Genomic DNA, 20,437 nt, shown 5'->3' with positions numbered 1-20,437 from the left:
AATGGAGAAAATACAAGAATTGTTTAACAAAGACATAGAAAAACTAAACAGCAAACAAACAATGATGAACAACACAATAAATGAAATTAAAAATTCTCTAGAAGGAATCAATAGCAGAAAAAGTGAGGGAGAACGGATAAGTGACCTGGAAGATAAAATAGTGGAAATAACTACTACAGAGCAGAATAAAGAATAAAGAATGAAAAGATTTGAGAACAGTCTCAGAGACCTCTGTGACAACATTAAGCACACCAACATTCGAATTATAGGGGTCCCAGAAGAAGAAGAGAAAAAGAAAGGGACTGAGAAAACATTTGAAGGGATTATAGTTGAAAACTTCCCTAACATGGGAAAGGAAAGAGTTAATCAAGTCCAGGAAGTTCAGAGAGTCCCATACAGGATAAATCCAAGGAGAAACACGCCAAGACACATATTAATCAAACTATCAAAAATTAAATACAAAGAAAATATATTTAAAGCAACAGGGAAAAGCAACAAATAATATACAAGGGGGTTCCCATAAGGTTAAGAGCTGATCTTTCAGCAGAAACTCTGCAAGCCAGAAGGGAGTGACAGGACATATTTAAAGTGATGAAAGGCAAACACCTACAACCAAAATTACCCTACCCAGCAAGGATCACATTCAGATTTGAAGGAAAAATTAAAACCTTTACAGACAAGCAAAAGCTGTGATGATTCAGCACAACCAAACCAGCTTTACAACAAATGCTAAAGGAATTTCCCTAAGCAGGAAATACAAGAGAAGAAAAAGAACTAGAATAACAAACCCAAAACAACTAAGAAAATGGTAATAGGAACATGGATATTGATTACTACCTTAAATGTAAATGGATTAAATGCTCCAAACAAAAGACATAGACTGGTTGAATGGATACAAAAACAAGAGCCATATATATGCTGTCTACAAGAGACCCACTTCAGACCTAGGGACACATACAGGCTGAAAGTGAGGGGATGAAAAAAGATACTCCATGCAAATGAAAATCAAAAGAGAGCTGGAGGAGCATTCTCATAACAGACAAAATAGACTTTAAAATAAAGACTATTACAAGAGACAAAGAAGGACACTACATAATGATCAAGTGATCAAACCAAGAAAAAGAGAAAACAATTGTAAATATTTATGCACCCAACATAGGAGCGCCTCAATACATAAGGCAAATGCTAACAGCCATAAAAAGGGAAACTGACTGTAACACAATCATAGTAGGGGAATTTAACACTCCACTTTCACTAATGGACAGATCAACCAAAATGTATATAAATAAGGAAACACAAGCGTTAAATAATACATTAAACTAGATGGACTTAATTGATATTTACAGGACATTCCATCCAAAAGCAAAAAAATACAATTTCTTCTCAAGTGCTCATGAAATATTCTCCAGAATAGATCATACTTTGTGTCACAAATCAAGTCTTGGTAAATTTAAGAAAATTGAAGTTGTATCAAGTATCTTTTCTGACAACAACACTATGAGACTAGATATCAATTACAGAAAAAAAACTGTAAAAATACAAACACATGGAGGCTAAACAATACACTACTAAATAATCAAGAGATCACTGAAGAAATCAAAGAGGAAATTAAAAAAATGCCTAGAAACAAATGACAATGAAAACATGATGACCCAAAACTCATGGGATGCAGCAAAACCAGTTCTAAGAGGGAAGATTATAGCAATACAGTCCTACCTCAAGAAATGAGAAACATCTCAAACAACCTAACATTACACTTAAAGCAATTAGAGGAAGAAGAACAAAAAAAAACCCACAGTTAGCAGAAGGAAAGAAATCATAAACATCAAATCAGAAATAAATGAAAAAGAAATGAAGGAAACAGTAACAAAGATCAATAAAGCTAAAAGCTGGTTCTTTGACAAGATAAACAAAATTGATAAAACATTAGCCAGGCTCATCAAGAAAAAGAGGGAGAAGACTCAAATCAATAGAATTAGAAATGAAAAAGGAGAAGTAACAACTGACACTGCAGAAATACAAAGGATCATGAGAGATTACTACAAGCAAATATGTGCCATTAAAATGGACAACCTGGAATAAATGGACAAATTCTTAGAAAAGAACAGCCTTCCGAGACTGAGCCAGGAAGATATACAAAATATAAACAGACCAAACACAAGCACTGAAATTGAAACTGTGATTTAAAATCTTCCAACAAACAAAAGCCCAGGACCAGATGGCTTCACAGGCAAATTCTATCAAACATTTAGAGAAGAGCTAACACCTATCCTTCTCAAATTCTTCGAAGATATAGAAGAGGGAGGTACATTCCCAAAATCATTCTACAAGGCCACCATCACCCTGATACCAAAACCAGACAAAGATGTCACAAAGAAAGAAAACTACAGGCCAATATCACTGATGAACATAAATGCAAAAATCCTCAATAAAATACTAGCAAACAGAATCCGACAGCACATTAAAAGGATCATACACTGTGATCAAGTGGGGTTTATCCCAGAGTTGCAAGGATGCTTCAATATACGCAAACCAATCAATGTGATAAAACATATTAAGAAATTGAATGAGAAAACACATATGATCTTCTAAATCAAAAGCTTCTGACAAAATTCAACACCCATTTATGATAAAAACCCTCCAGAAAGTAGACAGAGAAGGGACTAAACTCAACATAGTAAAGGCAATATATACAAACCCACAGCCAACATCGTTCTCCATGGTGAAAAACTGAAACCATTTCCACTAAGATCAGGAACAAGACACGGTTGCCTACTCTCACCACTATTATTCAACCTAATTTTGGAAGTGTTAGCCACAGCAATCAGAGAAGAAAAAGAAATAAAAGGAATCCAAATCAGAATAGAAGAAGTAAAACTGTCATTGTTTGCAGATGACATGATACTATACATAGAGAATCTTAACGATATTATGAGAAAACTACTAGAGTGGATCAATAAATTTAGTAAAGTAGCAGGATGCAAAATTAATGTACAGAAATCTCTTGCAGTCCTATACACTAACGATGAAAAATCTGAAAGAGAAATTAAGGAAACACTCCCACTTACCGTTGCAAAATAAAGAATAAAATAATTAGGAATAAACCTACTAAGAAGACAAAGTACCTGTATGCAGAAAACTATGACACTGATGAAAGAAATTATAGATGATACAAAGAGATGGAGAGATATACCATGTTCTTGGATTGGAAGAATCAATATTGTGAAAATGACTATAATACCCAAAGCTATCTACAGATTCAATGCAATCTCTATCAAACTACCAAAGACACTATTCACAGAACTAGAAAGAAATATTTCACAATTTTAATGGAAACAACATAGACCCTAAATAGCTAAAGTAATCTTGAGAAAGAAAAACAGAGCTGGAGGATTCAGACTCCCTGACTTCAGACTATACTACAAAGCTACAGTAATCAAGACAGTATGTTATGGGCACAAAAAAAAGAAATATAGATCAATGGAACAAGATAGAAAGCCCAGAGATAAACCCATGCACATATGGTCACCTTATCTTTGATAAAGGAGGCAAGAATATACAATGGGGAAAAGATAGCCTCTTCAGTAAGTGGTGTTGGGAAAACTGGACACCTACATGTAAAAGGATGAAAATGGAACACTCCTTAACACCATACACAAAAATAAACTCAAAATGGATTAAAGACCTAAATGTAAGGCCAGATACTATCAAACTCTTTGAGGAAAACATAGGCAGAACACTCTATGACATAGATCACAGAAAGATCCTTTTTGACCCACCTCCTAGAGAAATGGAAATAAAAACAAAAATAAACAAATGGGACCTAATGAACCTTAAAAGCTTCTGCACAGCAAAGGAAACCATGACAAGATGAAAAGACAACCTTCAGAATGGGAGGAAATATTTGCAAATGAAGCAACTGACAAGGGATTAATCTCCAAAATACACAAACAGCTCATGCAGTTCAATATCAAAAAAAAACACAACCCAATCCAAAAATGGGAAGAAAACCTAAATAGACATTTTCCCAAAGAAGATATACAGATTGCCAACAAACACATGAAAGGATGCTCAACATCACTAATCATTAGAGTAATGCAAATCAAAACTACAATGAGGTATCACCTCACACCAGTCAGAATGGCCATCATCAAAAAATGTACAAACAATAAATGCTGAATAGGGTGTGGAGAAAAGGCGACCGTTTTGCACTGTTGGTGGGAATGTAAATTGATACAGCCACTCTGGAGAACAGTATGGAGGTTCCTTAAAAAACTAAATATAGAACTCCCATACTCCCCAGCAATCTCACTACTGGGCATATACCCTGAGAAAACCATAATTCAAAAAGAGTCATGTACCACAATGTTCATTGCAAGTCTATTTACAATAGCCGGGACATGGAAGCACCGTAAGTGTCCATTGACAGATGAATGGTTAAAGAAGATGTGGCACATATATACAATGGAATATTACTCAGCCATAAAAAGAAACGAAATTGAGTTATTTGTAGTGAGTTGGATGGACCTCAAGACTTTGTACAGAGTGAATTATGTCCAAAAGAGAAAAATGAATACCATAGGTTAACACATATATATGGAATCTAAGAAGAAAAAAAAAAAAAAGGTTATGAAGAACCTAGGGGCATTACAGCAATAAAGACACAGATGTAGAGAATGGGCTTGAGGACTTGGGGAGGGGGAAAGGGTAAGCTGGGATGAAGTGAGAGAGTGACATTGACCTATATACACTACCAAATGTAAAATAGATAGCTAGTGGGAAACAGCTACATAGCACAGGGAGAAAAGCTCCTTGCTTTGTGTCCACCTAGAGGGGTGGGATAGGGAAGGTGGGAGGGAGATGCAAGAGGGAGGAGATTTGTGGATATATGTATATGTATAGTTGACTCGCTTTGTTATACACCAGAAACTAACACACCATTATAAAGGAATTATACTCAAATAAAGATGTTAAATAAAAAAACACACCTTTATATATTTTTTCTAATTGTTAATTCTTTGAGATCAAACCAAAACCTTACATTTAGCTCCTCAAATACTTGAGTTTATTTGATTTTAAATCCATTTCTTTTCATCGCCACAAAGCAACTACTTTAGTGTTTTGCACATAATAAATGTTTAGTAAAAATATTAATTGACTAAATGTCAAGAAGAAATTCTGTAAAAGCACTTATTTACAAAAGAGATCATCTTTGATACAATGCACAACCAGGGCATTTCTCTTGGTTTCTGAGTACAGGCAATAAACTATTTTTATCTAAATTTAAACAGAAAAAGTTTTACTAGAAGATGTTAAAAGGCTATAGAAGAGCCATGGAACATGGTTTCAAAACTATAGAGTCAAAAAAACATCAGCCAGTGAATAAGTCCACCCATAGCATGGAGCTCTTAGAAGAAATCTGTCTCTTGCCAATCATCGGTAGTAATGCTAAGGGTGAAATCAGAACCACCATGCTTATAAGAGGAGCTGCTCCCTGACTACTTCCAAATGTTGTATAAGCATATCTGCAAAGCAAAGCTCAGGCCATAATCAAAATTAAAGTGCCACATTGTATCCAGGACGTGTAGTCTTTAGCTTTTCTTAGCCTTCACAGTAGAGGAAGGCAGATTAGAAGTGTCTGGAAGAGGCATTGAGGAATATAATCTGCAGAATCTACCATACTCAGAAATTATTTCTCGCAGAAATATTTATAACAACAATGTGTATTATGACAAATTTTAAAAGTAAGAAGGAGATTACACTTATATTTTTCAGTCATTATCCCATTTCCACTGCCTTATATTATAGAAAGTTGGTTGCATATATAGTGAGAGTTGAACATAATGATTAAAAATAAAAATGATTAGTTGATAGATTCAAAATTTTTTACTCCTGGTGATTTCTTGAAAAGAACAGACTTCCAAACTGCCTTTAACTAGTGTTGTTCATAGTACCATGCTAATGTTTGTCTTATTTAATGGCCTATCAAATTTAAACTGGCTTTTATTTTACCTGGATTATGAATTGAAAACACAGTGTTCTCCCATAATTCTTAGTATTTGACTGATTGCAATGATATAATTTCCTTAAATTTCTACTCGATGATAGTAAAGCAAAAAATTTTGTTTTAATCAAAATTTAACAATGAAAGTAAGTTTAAATTTACTAAGGTTAAATCAGCAAATACTATTTCTCTCAATTAAAGAAAACATATGATAAGTGTTAATGCAAACCATTTATACTGAGCAGTAAAGAGTTAAATTATTTACTTCTGGAAGTAATATGTGATAACTTTGGTCTAAAGTCACACACCAACATCAAAACATTCATTCATTTTTTTCATTCAACATATATATATCAAGCACCTACAAATTCTAAGCACTCCTTTGGACACTGAAAAATAAGATGAACACATTCCAGAGGAATTTTACGTTTATTGGGAAAACTGAGTCTTAAGTTATTAATTGTGACATAGCATGATTAGTGTTAAGATAAAACAGAGGTTAGTAAATTTTGGCCCATGGGCTAAATCTCGCTCAAGGCTTATTTTAGTACAGGTCTCCAGCTAAGAACATATTTTACATATTTAAAAGGAGGAGGAGGAGAAACAGATGAAGGAGAAGGAGAAGAAGTAGAAGATGAAGCAGAAGCAACAGCAACAGAGACTGTACATGACCAGCAAAACATATACTTACTACTTTTTTTACAGAAAAAGTTTGCTGAATCCTCAGATGTGGGATAAACAGAGATCTCTAGAAGCAAAGATACAGAAGTATAACCTAATTGGTCTTGGAAAAATTGTCTTCACAATAAATAAATTTGGTGAGATGAAGGTTAAGGAACTTCTCCAGGAAGTGGGAACAGCATGTGTAAAAACCTAGAGGAGAAGAGTACCACTAGAACTGATGAAAGTATAGAACGTCTGAAACATGAACAGAAAGGAGAGGAATGGTTCAATGTAAACTTGGAGACTCAGACCTGGCCCAGATGCAAACGGACTTTTAAACAATATTAAGGATTTTATATTTTAATCTATTGATGATGGGAAGAAAAAATATTGGTAAGGAGATGAATGATAAGATAAACTTTACTTTAGTACCAGTTAGTATAGCTGAATGTATAGGGTATAGTATAACTGAGGAAAAGGAGAGTGGGAAGAGAGGAGAGGAAAAAAAGAATTTAGAGTGGTGACAGAAACCTGGTTCTGGGTAAGATGGAATAAGCACACAGGCATATCATAGTACAAATCCTAAAAGCCAAAGACAAGGAGAATATATTGAAGCAGAAAGAGAAAAATAACTCATCACTGACAAGTGAACCATAATAAGATTAACAGTTGACTTCTCATCCGAAACTGTTTGAAGCCAGAAGACAATGGGATAATATATTCAAAGTGTGCCAAAAATGAAACAAAACCGTTTCAACAAAGAATTCTATATCTAACAAAAATATCTTTCAAAACTAAAGAAAAGCATTTCTAGTTAAATAAAACCTGAGATTATCCATTGCTAACACATACTCCTTAAAAGAAATGCTAAAGGAAGATCTTCAGACTGAAAGCAAAGAACACCAAACAATAATTCAAATATGCTTGAAAAATCAAAAGGTGACACTAAAGGTAAATATGTAATTACAGAAGGTGGCATAAACATATATTTATTATCCTTCTTCTCTTATCTATCTTAAACAATGATTTGTGAAATAACAAGTGCATAATTCTGACTTGGGTCTATAATATAAAAATGTAATATACTTGCCAATAACAGCGCAAGGAGGTAGATAGGAGAAACTTATAATGGACTAAGGAAATGACATCAGATGGTAACTCGAATTTACAGGAATAAATGAAGATAACTTGATAGAGTAAATAAGGTGTTTAATATAGCAAACACTATAAATACATACTTGCCCTCTCTTTTTCTCACAGTTTCTTTAAAAGACATAAAACTACATAAAATAATAATGATAATTTATTGTTCAGTTTGTAACATATATGAATGCAATATGTACAATAATAGTGCACAAAGAAGGAAAAGGAAATAGAGCTATATATTGTAGCATTTCTATATCTAACTGGAAATAAGTTAGTAAAAATTTGAAGTAGGTTCTGATAAATTGAGATGTATATGGTTAGCCCTAGAGCAAATATTAGAGAAATAGCAAATATAGTAAATTAAAAAATCAGTTTTTCTAGTCCAGCAACTAAGGAGCTTAGGAGACACAACTGCATCCTAACAACAAGTAGAAAGCTAAAAAAACTGAAAAATCAAGAATTCTTAACTCATAAGAGATATGAGGTCATAGGTCAAACTGCTGCCCACAAAATTGAAGAGACTAACAAGCAAATACAGAGAATCACAACTTACTAGAGCAGAAACCTCAATAAAAACCAGGATTGAGGTAGAAAGATCAGAACTGTAATTGACAAAATGCTGAAGGTTCACTGCAGACAAATCTGAGAATTAAAAACTCCAAGAGGACCCAGACAACAGAGAATCCTCATTCTTTTATGACTTTTACCTCCTGGATCTCTACCAGGTTCCTACAGTAAATATATAGAAAAATTCCTCATGCTTCTGGCATGAAATAGGACAGCACACTTTGTTCTTAACAAGACCTGCCTTTAGGAGAAACCTAGTTTGGTCGAGCTTAACCTAACAGGGTTTTATAAAAGGTTAACTGAACTGAAGAAAGGGAAATTCCTAACTCCAGTCCACTCTGGCCAACCTGCCCTATCTAATGGGGGCGGGGGGGAGGGAGGACTGAGAAGTATGTATGAAGTTCACATTCCAGAGGCATAGGCTCGCTATAAGACTGAGACCTCCTCCCCCTACACCTTACAACCATATTACTAAAATATATAATAGCAATCTTGTACCCAGTATATCATGCCTAGCTATCAAGAAAAAAATTTTAAAGCATACTTAAAAGCAAAAGTCACAGATGGAAAAGACAGAGTAAGCATCAGAATGAGACATGCCAGGGATGTTGAAATTATCAGATTGAGAATTTATATACTAAGGGTTCTAATGAATAAAGTAGACAGCAAGCAAGAACAAATAAACAATGGAAGCAGAGAGAGGGAAGTCCTATTAAAAAAATAATAAAAATAAATGCTTGAATTAAAAAGAAATATAACAGAAATAAAGAACACCATTGATAGGGTTATCAGTAGACTGCACACAGCTGAGAAAGAATCTGTGAGCTCTAAGATATCTAATCAGAAACCTCAAAAAGTGAAAGGCAAAGAGAAGAAAGACTTAAAAATAAATAGAGTAATCAAGAACTATGGGACAACTGCAAAAGGTACAACATGCCTAATGGGACTATCAGAAGAAAAAAAAAAAGAGAGAAAGGAACAGGAGAAATATTTGAAAGAGTAACGACTGAGAATTTCTCTAAATTAATAATAGACACCAAACCATAGATCAATCCAGAAGCTCAGAGAACACGTAGCAGGATAAATGCATAATAAATGTTCCCCCAGAAAACAAAAACAAAACAAACAAAAAACCAAAGAACTACACCTCAGCATTTTATTTTCAATTTATAGAAAAGCAGAGATAAAGAAAAAATCCTGAAAGAAGCCAGAGGATAAAGCATCTTACATGTAGAGGATCAATGATAAAAATTACAACCAACTCCTCAGAAATTATGCAAACCAGAAGAGAGAGGAGTGAAATATTGAAAATGTTAAGAGAGAAAAATCCATCAATGGAGAATTCTTGACTCTGTGAAATCATCCTTCAAAAGTTGTGGAGAAATAAAGACTTTCTCAGGCAAAGAAAAATTTAAGGAATTTGTTGCCTCTATATCTGCCTTGCAAGAAATGTTAAAATAAATTCTTTAGAGAGAAAGATAATTATATAGGCCAGAAACTCAGCTCTATATAAAGAAAGGGAAAGTCTCAGAGAAGGAATAAAGTGAAGGTAACATAAAAACTTTTATTTTTCTTCTTCTTAATTGATCTAACAGATAACAGTTTGTTCAAAATAATAATAACAACACTGTATTTGACTATGTATGCTTAGGAATATATATATATATGCCTAGCTATGTTACATATGAGTACAATCACTGACAGCAATGCTACAAAAGATAGGAGGGAGGAATGAGGATTATTTTATTATAAGGTAGTCACACTACCTGTGAATCAGTAAGTGTTATTTGTAAGTGGACTTGGATTAGTTATAAGTGTACATCCTAAACTCTAGGGTAACCACTAAAAACAGTAAAAAACTTTTACTAAAAACAGTATAACTGACATGCTAAGAAAAGAGAGAAAATGGAATCATATGAAATATTCAGTTAAAACCACAAAAGGCAGAAAATGAGTAGAAGCCAAAAACAGAGAACAAAGAACAAGGGTAACAATTAGAAAACAGTAACAAATATGGCAAATTTTATCCAAATATATCAATAATCACTTTGAATGTCAATGGTTTAAATGTACCAATTAAAAGACAGAGATTGTCAGAGTGTATAAAAAGAAAAGAGACCCAACAATATGTTATCTACAAGAAACCCACTTTAAATATAAAGACACATATAGATAAAAAATAAATATATGGAGAAAATATACCATACTAACACTAATCAAAAGAAAGTGCAAATAGCTATATTAACTTCAGACAGAGCAGACTTCAAAGTAAGGAATGTTATGAGAGATAAAGAGGGCATTACATAATGATAAAGAGGTCAATTGTCCAGGAAGACATAATGATCCTTAACATATATTTGTTAACAACAGAGTGTCAAAATATGTGAAGCAAAAATTATAGAACTTCAAGGATAAATAGATAAATCCACTATTATATTTGGAGACTTGAACTCCTCTCTCTCAGAAAGGGAAAGATCCAACAGGAGTTGAATTCAATACCACCATCGGTGAACTGAATAGAGGATATCTATAGACTACAACAACAGCAGATGACTCATTCTCCTCAAGGTCACATGGAATATTCACCAAGAGAGACCACATTCTGCACTATAAAACACGACTTAAATTTAGAAGGATAAAAATCATACAATGTGTGCTTTTAGACCACAATGGAATTAACTAGAAATCAATAACAGAAAGATAATTGGAAAATTTCAAAATATGTGGAGATTAAGCAACACACTTCCAAATAATACATGGGTCAAAGAAGAAATCTCAAGAGAAATTTAATAATATTTTGAATTAAATATAAATGAAAACACAATTTATCGAAATTTGTGGGATGCAGTGAGAGCAGTGTTTTAAGGGAAATTTATGGCATTGAATGCATTTATTAGGAAAGAAGAAGTAGCTAACATAAAAAAAATCTAAGCTTCCAACTTAGGAAATTAGAAAAAAAAAAGCAAATTAAATCTTAAGTAAGCAAATGGAATAAAAAAAAAAAAATAGGGCAGAAATCAATGAAATTGAAAACAAAAATCAATAGAGAAAATCAACAAAATCAAAAGCTGGTTCTATAAACAACAATGAGCAAGGGGAATTTGAAATTTAGGATGCAATCCTATTTACCTTAGCATCCCCCAAAATGAAATACTTAGGTATAAATCTAATAAATATGTATACGATCTATACAAGGAGAACTATAAAAGTCTGATGAAAGAAATTAAAGAGCTAAATTAAAGGAGAGATATTCTATGCTCAGGATAGGAAGACATTATTGTCAAAATGTCATTTCTTCTCAACTGGATCTATAGATTCAATTCAATCCAAATTAAATTCCCAAGTTTTTTTGTGAACATTGATTAACTGATTCTAAAGTTTATATGGAGAGGCAAAAGATCCAAAAGAGCCACCACAATATTGAAGGCGAAGAACAAAGTTGGAGGACTGGTACTATCTAAGTTCAAGACTTGTTATAAAGCAACGGTAATCAAGACAGTGTGATATCGACTTAATGATAGACAAATACATCAATGAAACTGAATAGAGTGCCGAGAAATGTACCCCATAAACATATCTAACAGATCTTTGACAAAGGATGAAAAGTAATATAATAGAGCAAAGGTAGTCTCTTCAACAAATGGTGCTGGAACATCCACATGCAAAAAAATGAATCCAAACACAGACCTTACACCTTTCACAAAACTAACTCAAAATGCATCATAGACATAAATGTAAAAAGGCAAAATTATAAAACTTCCAGAAGGTAACATAAGAAAAAAAATCTAGGTGACCTTGGGTATAGTGATGTCTTCATTAAAGTTAAAGACTTCTGCTCTTCAAAATACACATTAAGAGTATGAGAAGACATGGAACACATTGGGAGAAAGTATTTGCAAAAGATACATCTGAAGAACACTGTCATCCAAAATATACAAATAACTCTTAAAACACAACAATAAGAAAAATAAATCTGATAAAAAATGGGCCAAAGACTTTAACAGACATTTCATCAAAGAAGATATATAGATCATAAGCACATGAAAAGGTGCTCCAGTCACATGTCATCAGGGAAATTAAAATTAAAACAACAAAATACCATTGCAAATCTATGTGAGTGGCCGAAATCTAAAACACTGACAACACCAAATATTAGCAAAGATATGGAGCAACAGGAATTCCCATTGCGGTGAAAGTACAAAATGGTACAGCCACTTTGAAGTAGATTATTTTGCAACCTTTTTTAAAAATTTTTATTTATTTTATTTATTTACTTTTGGCTGCGTTGGGTCTTCGTTGCGGCATGCAGTCTTCTCATTGCAGTGGCTTCTCTTGTTGTGGAGCACGGGCCTAGGCACACAGGCTTCAGTAGCTGTGGCTCGCAGGCTCCAGAGAACAGGCTCAGTAGTTGTTGGGCACGGGTTTGGTTGGTCCGCAGCATGTGGGATCTTCCCAAACCAGGGATTGAGCTCATGTCCCCTGCATTGGCAGGTGGATTCTTAACCACTGAGCCACCGGGGAAGTCCTGGTACAGCCACTTTGAGAGACAGTTTGGCCGTTTCTCCCAAAACTGAACATACTTCTATCATACTATCCAGCAATTTCATTCCCTGATACTTACCCAAAAGAGTTGAAAACTTATGTCCACACAAAACCTGCATGCAAATGTTTTTAGCAGCTTCATTCATAATGCTAAAACCTGAATGCAACTAAGATGCCTTTCAGTAAGTGAATAGTTAAATACACTGTGGTACAGCCAGACAATGGAATATTATCCAGTGTTAAGAAGAAATGAGCTATCAAACCATGAAAAGATTTGGAAGAAACTTAAATATTAAAGTGAAAGAAACCAATCTGAAAAGGCTACATATATATTGTATGATTCCAATTCTGTGACAATCTGGAAATGGTAAAATCAAAAGAAAGCAGTAAAAAGATCAGTGGTTGCCAGGGGTTTAGGGAGGAGAGAGAGATGAAAATGTGGAGCACAGAGAATTTTTAAGGCAGTAACTATTCTGTACAATACTATAATGGTGGATAAATATCATTATACATTTGTCCAACCCACAGAATATCTAATACCAAAAGTAAGCCCTAATGTAAGCTATGGGCTTCGGTTGATGATGTTTCCATGTAGGCTCATTAATTGTAACAAATGAACCACTCTAGTGGCGTATGCTAATAGTAGGGGATAGTGTGCAAGACTGGGGTCAGGGGTTATATGGGAAATCTCTGTAAATTCTGCTCAGTTTTGCTGTGAACTGAAAACTTCTCTAAACAATAAAACCTATTAAAAATAATTAAATGAATTAATATGCTATATTACAAAATATTCACTTATGCAAAAGAAGAAAGGAGGAAGAAAAACGCATCATGATCAATGGCACCCCTAGACACAAACCTGTTTCTGGGATGCTCAAGAGTGTCCTTGGGGCTAAAAGTTTTGATACCCTGAAGAGTTAATTGATCTAGAAGGACTGATGTCAAAAAGTTGGGATTTAGAGCCTAGAAATTCAAAGTTCCATTTTGTATAAATTCTGTGACTGGAACTCTCCATTTTTGGCTTGTGAAGACTAGAAAATGTTTTACAATTGCTATATTTGCATATTTTATCTTTTAAAACTAAATTTATTACTACATTTTTAGTATCTCTAATGATTATGTTTGCTATATTGTATCCAACCTGGAAAAGATGGAGCATACTGACATAAGCAGGATAACAATAAAATGTATAAAAATGGTTCATTAATGTCGTTAATTTACCATTTTTTCTTATACACATGATACACATAGAAACAGGTTGATTAGTGAGATCAACTGGTTTCCATTTTCCATCCAGTCACACCTGGAAAAAATATCACCTGTGCAGACTTTAGCTGGTGTGATACAAACCAGACAGACCCAAATAACAAGCAACATTGTACACATCCATTAAACTCAATCTCCCTTTGCATATGAAGCAAAAGTAAGAAGACTTAAGAAGTTAACAGAGGAATAGTGTCAGAAATAAGTTTTATTTATTTCATAGATTTCCAGGTATTAATCCTAAATTCTATCAATCTTTTGAATAATTTCCTAGATGTCTCTGAAACTTCATCCAATATATTTTTCTAAAATAAGATCAAAACACAAGTAATTATGCTTTGGAAATCATACTACTGCTAATTTTAAGCCTATCAATAGATAATGAAAGTGTAATTTGAGCTATGCCCTACATTTTCTGATAAATATTCAAAATAAATCTTGAGTAAAGTGGAGAAGTATTATATCTAATGTTTCTCTTTGATATATCAAGTTTGTCACCACCATAAAAGAAAATTAGTTTAGGTTGAAAGAACTTATTCTTCACCTAGGAATGTTTATTTATAAGAACATAGTATTTCAGAGCTGAAAGAAGCCTTGAGAATCATCTAGTGAAACTGCCATTCTTCCCTAAGGAGATTAAATGGTTTTTTAAACTGTATACGTGTAAGGACCAAATATTTAAACAACCGGGAATAAGTGGAAGAATTATGTTACTTTTGACTTATACGATATAATCACAGATTGTTCAATGTGATAGTTTCCTCCATTACTTTAAAAGCATTTACCAAAAAAGAACTTGAACCCAGCATGTCTAAAAAACTATGTGCCCACATTTTCTTAACTTTTTAATGCTAAATTTAAATATTTTAGATTGATATTTCAGACCAAAACACATATTATTCATCATTAGTAATCAAATACATTAAAACACATAATTATTCCCCTATTCCAAATCCCATATTCTTTTGGTTTACGTAGTTGAAAAAAATCTTTGATTATGGTTTCTTTCTTCCTCTAAAACCATCTCAAAAATATTAATGTCCTGATAAATTGGCAAGTTTCAGATTTTTTTTTTATAAAATAGCCCTGGAACTGAGGCATGGACCAAGAGTTAATATTTCAAATACAGAAGGGAGACCCATGGTAAATCCAAGCACCCAATTAAAAAAAAAAATTCTATACAATAAATATACTGAGTTTAGAAATGCTAATTCCCAGTTTTTTTACACGTCAGTTTACTACTTGTCTTCTAAGTGTACTTTTGGCCAAAAAATGAATACAGCATTAGGAAAAATGTTTCATGAACAAAAATACAACACGACATTCAATTTTGATAAGCAAGAAGAAAATATATATTTGGATAAATATGGGCTACACACTGTATTTCAAAAGATGATAAATAAAATATAAAAACAAGCACAGGAAAGAAATTTGGAACAAAATCAGGAAAGGGTGCATAGTCTCACTAAACTGAACACATTTATTAGGGAGTCTCAGCTTTTGAAGCATAGGTATTTATTTTTTCCAATAAATGAATCTTCTGTATGGTGCTATATTAACCTCAATTTTCTATTATATAGCGGCTCCCTCAAAGGATAGCTTAGCCAGATTCTGTAATTTCTTCACCATATTTTTATTGTTAGAATAGTCACGTTTTGGAATTTATAACTTAGACTCATTCTTTTTAGAACTTTAATTTCAAACTTAATTCAGAAATGTTCTCCTCCTCCTGGCACCACATCTCTCACCACAATTATGGATCTGCAGGTTTGAGGTAGGGCACTATAGTGATTCCTGACTGAAGATTCTGACACACCTACCATAGTTCCTCTTGTGTTGGTGTCTTAGTTTTGGCTACTATAACAAATAGCATCAGCTGGGTTGGCTTAAACAACAAACATTCCTCACAATTTTGAAGGCTGGGAAATCCAAGATCAAGGTGCGAATAGATTCAATGTCTGATGAGAGCCCTCTTTCTGGTTTGCAGATAGCTGTTTTCTTGCAGTATCTTCACATAGCCAAGAAAGTGAGATCAACTCTTTCTCTCTCATCTCTTCTTTTAAGGGCACTAATCTCATTCACAAGGACTCCACTCTCATGACTTAATTGCCTGCCAAATGTCCCACATCCAAATAACATCACCTTAGCGAATAAAGCTTCAACATATGAATTTTGTGGGACACAAACATCAGTACATAGCAGTTGGCATCTCTTATTTAGTATGCTTCTCATAAATGGAAATATTGTACAAAATGACTCAACACCACCTACACTTTTTGTGTATACATAACCCAGAAAATGCATGTGTCATTGTCATGCTGAATATTGGAAATGTAGGCAGCTTCACTGCTGCTACTCCTTATCTCAGTCTTATCTATTCTCTATAATGATATTTTTCCCTGATAATGTGTACAGATAAGCAAACATGCAGCTTAGGTAGGTGTTCTACCAGGAGAAAAGAAAAAAATAATGTCTGTAACTTCTCACTGCCTTTATCCTTTATAGTTTGGTCTTTACATTGACTGCTAGGGTGGGGCAAGAAGGGTAGGGGCTGTGGGGAGAAATAGGAGGATGTGGAAGTAAGTCTACTTCTGAGATCACTCTTCAAGTCAATACAGAATGATTTTTAATTAAAAAAAACAACAATCTAAATGTCCAATTGAAAGGTAACATTAAATATATTAGAGAAATACATGTGAAGAAATATTATATAAAATATTAAATCTATGACAAATTACAAATTCCAATAATGTAATATAATATAAAGAAAATAATCCAAAATTGCTTTAAACTCACCATGACCTGGAGGAAACTTTTTCTATTTAGTGAGTGTAACTAGCTCATATATGGATAAAGTAGGCCACTCCACATAATATGGACACTTATGGATTAATTTCACCTTATTTTTATTTTCCAGTTTTGTTTTTTCCTGAGAAAAAGTCATTATCAAAATTTATATTACATAATTTAAAAAAAAGAGAGAAAAATATAGAAGATAGATAAATGGCAGTAAAAGAAAAATAAAGGTTATATGGATGTAACTTAGTATAAAATGTATTTGAATTTTATAGGAGCATGACCACATAACCATATTGAAATTTTAATCTTCAGATTTGCTACTAAAATATTTTCCCACCTTTCAAAATATTTTTAGGCTCCTATAAATGTTTTAGCATTAAAAAAAAAAAAACCTTATCATAGTCAAGACTACACTCAAAAGTTGTGTTTGATAATACCAAATAAATGATACTGACATTTTGAAAATAAAAACAAACATATGAAACTGTTTTTTAAGCCAGCCACTCTGAAACCAGAGATTTGGAAGGAAGTTGAATCCTGGGAAAGTCTTCTGTATCACCAAAACTGAGACCACTCTATCTAAAGAAATCCCAACTATTAAAGACCTAAATCAAGAAGATGGATGTCTCCCCATCTCCCTCCAGCATGAGCACCTCACTGTGGCTGATGCCAGTGCTCTGCAGCACCTGCACCATAGTTAAACCCTATCAAGAGGAGCTGACAGAGCATGACCATGGTGGGCTCCCAATCCGTCATTTATACAAACTTCCTCTTCCATCCAGGGGAGAAGAAATAGAAGAGAGGGGAATTTGGGGATTTGACTAAATGAGAATATTGTTAAAATTGAAGAAAATAAGTTATCCTAATGCAGCAGAATTAGGGGCTCAGAATTAAGTTGTGATCACCTACTCATGCAGCTCTCAGTCTTGATGTATGTTATACATATGAAATAGTGTGCAGATAATTCTCAAGTATTTGTTCCTCCTAAGGTAGACTGTAGAGGTTTAGAGATCTCTGATCATTCTGGTATCCCTCATACATGACATGCTGTTGACACCCAAAACATACAGTTGTTGAATGAATGAATAAGTGAATGAGTGAATGAATGGATGAATTTTAAATTCATGAAAAACCAAATGCACTCAAACATATAACAAATTATATCCATAGAGACCTTTCCACTTCAACTACTCATCAGAGGCTTAAGTGATGTTCATCAAATAAATAATATTTTTATGGTCTCCAGTTCAAGACAAATTAAAATATAAAAGAGATATGGACATCTTCTGCCTAGAGACGCAAAACTTAGTGTTAATTTACACCCATATTGTGTTAATAAATAGATTAGATATGGTCATACCGATTTTAACTTTTCATAATTCTTTGCAGGGATTTTAAGAATTTCACAATCTTCTTCTGCCACCACCGAGAACGCCTTTGTTTCTGATTCAGTCTGAGCTGTAACTTCCAGGGTTCCAAAGGTACTCCATTGTCCAAGCTGTAAAAACACCAAAAGCTACTTAAACTTCATTATCATTCGTCAACATAAAAATACCAATGATAGTGAAAGGATCAATCTAGGAGAGCCAGCAAAAGGGTAAATGGTAGATCACGCTCCTGCTCTTTGAAAGAAGGGGATCTAAACATGCTTGTATGGATGTCATACTTCTTTTGTCCAATGTCACTTTCTCAAAGCAAAAAAATTTTTTAAATTTATTTTTTCATTACATAAAATAAATAAGTTATAAGAATAGAGCTTCTGTTTTATTCACTGATTCATTTTAAGTGCCTGAAATTGTGCTTGGTACATAGTAGCCATTCAAAAAATATTTGTTGTTAGAATGAGGAAAATAGTGTACTTATATCCATGGTCTTCCATTTATTTTATTATACTCATATGTTGGTAAGTAATAATGGAAATGAATACAGTGTTAGGCAGGTGTAAATCACTGACATATATATGTATTCATGTATGGTCTCCTAATTTACTATGTTAAAAATAAATATTAAGCATGGCAAAAATGTTACCACTAGAATACATATTGTAAGTTATTAGGATGTAGTAAGAATGTGTACAGTTACAAAGAGGATTTGTATTCATGCTTGCCTGGGAAAATTGGACGACATCTAGAAAAGCAAGGGAAGCTTCTCAGAGAAAACATCAGGTCTATATGGCTATCTAATGATGATATAGGAAATCTTCCACTCTTCCACTTCATATCCTTAAAAAGGCTGAATATTTTTCTTTTTAGTTGAATGAATAGCTGAGATTGAATATTTGGAAATAAAGGACTTGAAACAATTACTGCTGAAGCCAAAGTGGTCCACAGTGATATCAAACTAGGAGGAGGGCCTAAGGGATTGAGTTCTGGGGTTGTCAACCATATTAGAATAGGAAACTCAGGACTATACAGGTGAGGAATTGGAGTTGGACCTTTTTGCCTGAAGCCTAGGACATTGAAGGATTGTCCCATATATTAAATGGAAACAACAAAAACTCTACCCATTAATCTAGCTGTGGAACTGGGTAGAATTGTCATAAAATCAGGATCCTAGGTCTGCAACTTGTGTGGGTGCAGAGTATACATTCACACATAGTACAGGACCCAAAGCTAATGTAAAGCTGGTATGAATTCAGAAGACAAGAAACTCCCACGGAATGCAATCCCTGATAATAACAAAATCACTATAGAAAATTGCAAGCCACACAAGTGAACAAACCCCTGTGATGAAAGTCAACAAAAAAAAAAGAACTAGAAAAAAAATGAACAACTTAAAAGAAGTTGTACACGTTTAATATATTAAGACCATAAAACCAGAGCATGACATTATGGAGGCAAAAAGAGACATTTTGTGAAATAACAAAATTAAATGTCTATAAGTAAAAAATAAAGTTATTGAAAGAAAAACACAATGAATGTATTAATTAGTAAATTTAAACTAAAGAAAGAATTCAGAACATGGACAAAATATGAGAAGAACATCCAGAATAAACTATGAAAAATATAGAAGGAATGGAAATAAGTGGGAGATTTTAAAAGATATAGAAGATAAATGAAGACCATTCAGCCTATATCTACTAGGATTTCCAGAAGAAAGCAAAAAAAAAATGAGAGTGAGGTGATACATAAGTGACAATGGCTGCAAATTTCCAGAACTGAGAGAAGAGTTGAATCCTGAAAATGAAGGAGGACACAAAATCTAGATACATATTTGTATTTTATATCACTGCTCAAAATTTTGTATACTTCCTTAACCTTTCTCCTCCAAATCCCCCTTCATCATCGTATTAGTTATCAGTAATTTCAAACAGATGTTCTCTACATATTTTTCCAGATTTTCTAATTTTTTTTAAGTATAAGACTTAGTCTGAGTTACCTAATAAATTATTATGAAAGCATAAGTCCTCCATGATTTTGAACAACCTTCTTAAGACTTTCTTTCTTCATTCAT

At 33.4% G+C, this 20,437-nt stretch overlaps 1 protein-coding gene across 1 annotated transcript in view; it reads right to left on the bottom strand.

The window, feature by feature from the left end:
• CNBD1 (cyclic nucleotide binding domain containing 1) overlaps positions 1-20,437 on the bottom strand; it is a 403,237-nt gene that overhangs the window by 39,056 nt on the left and 343,744 nt on the right. The window contains 2 exon segments of the mRNA XM_068525485.1: positions 16,982-17,114; positions 18,345-18,482. Of these exon segments, the coding sequence (XP_068381586.1) occupies positions 16,982-17,114; positions 18,345-18,482 (271 nt within the window).

The sequence above is a fragment of the Eschrichtius robustus genome, chromosome 17 (assembly GCF_028021215.1).
Source record: "Eschrichtius robustus isolate mEscRob2 chromosome 17, mEscRob2.pri, whole genome shotgun sequence".
Lineage (NCBI taxonomy): Eukaryota > Metazoa > Chordata > Mammalia > Artiodactyla > Eschrichtiidae > Eschrichtius > Eschrichtius robustus.
Note: the sequence above shows the minus strand (reverse complement) of the source record. Positions and strands in the feature narration are given on the sequence as shown.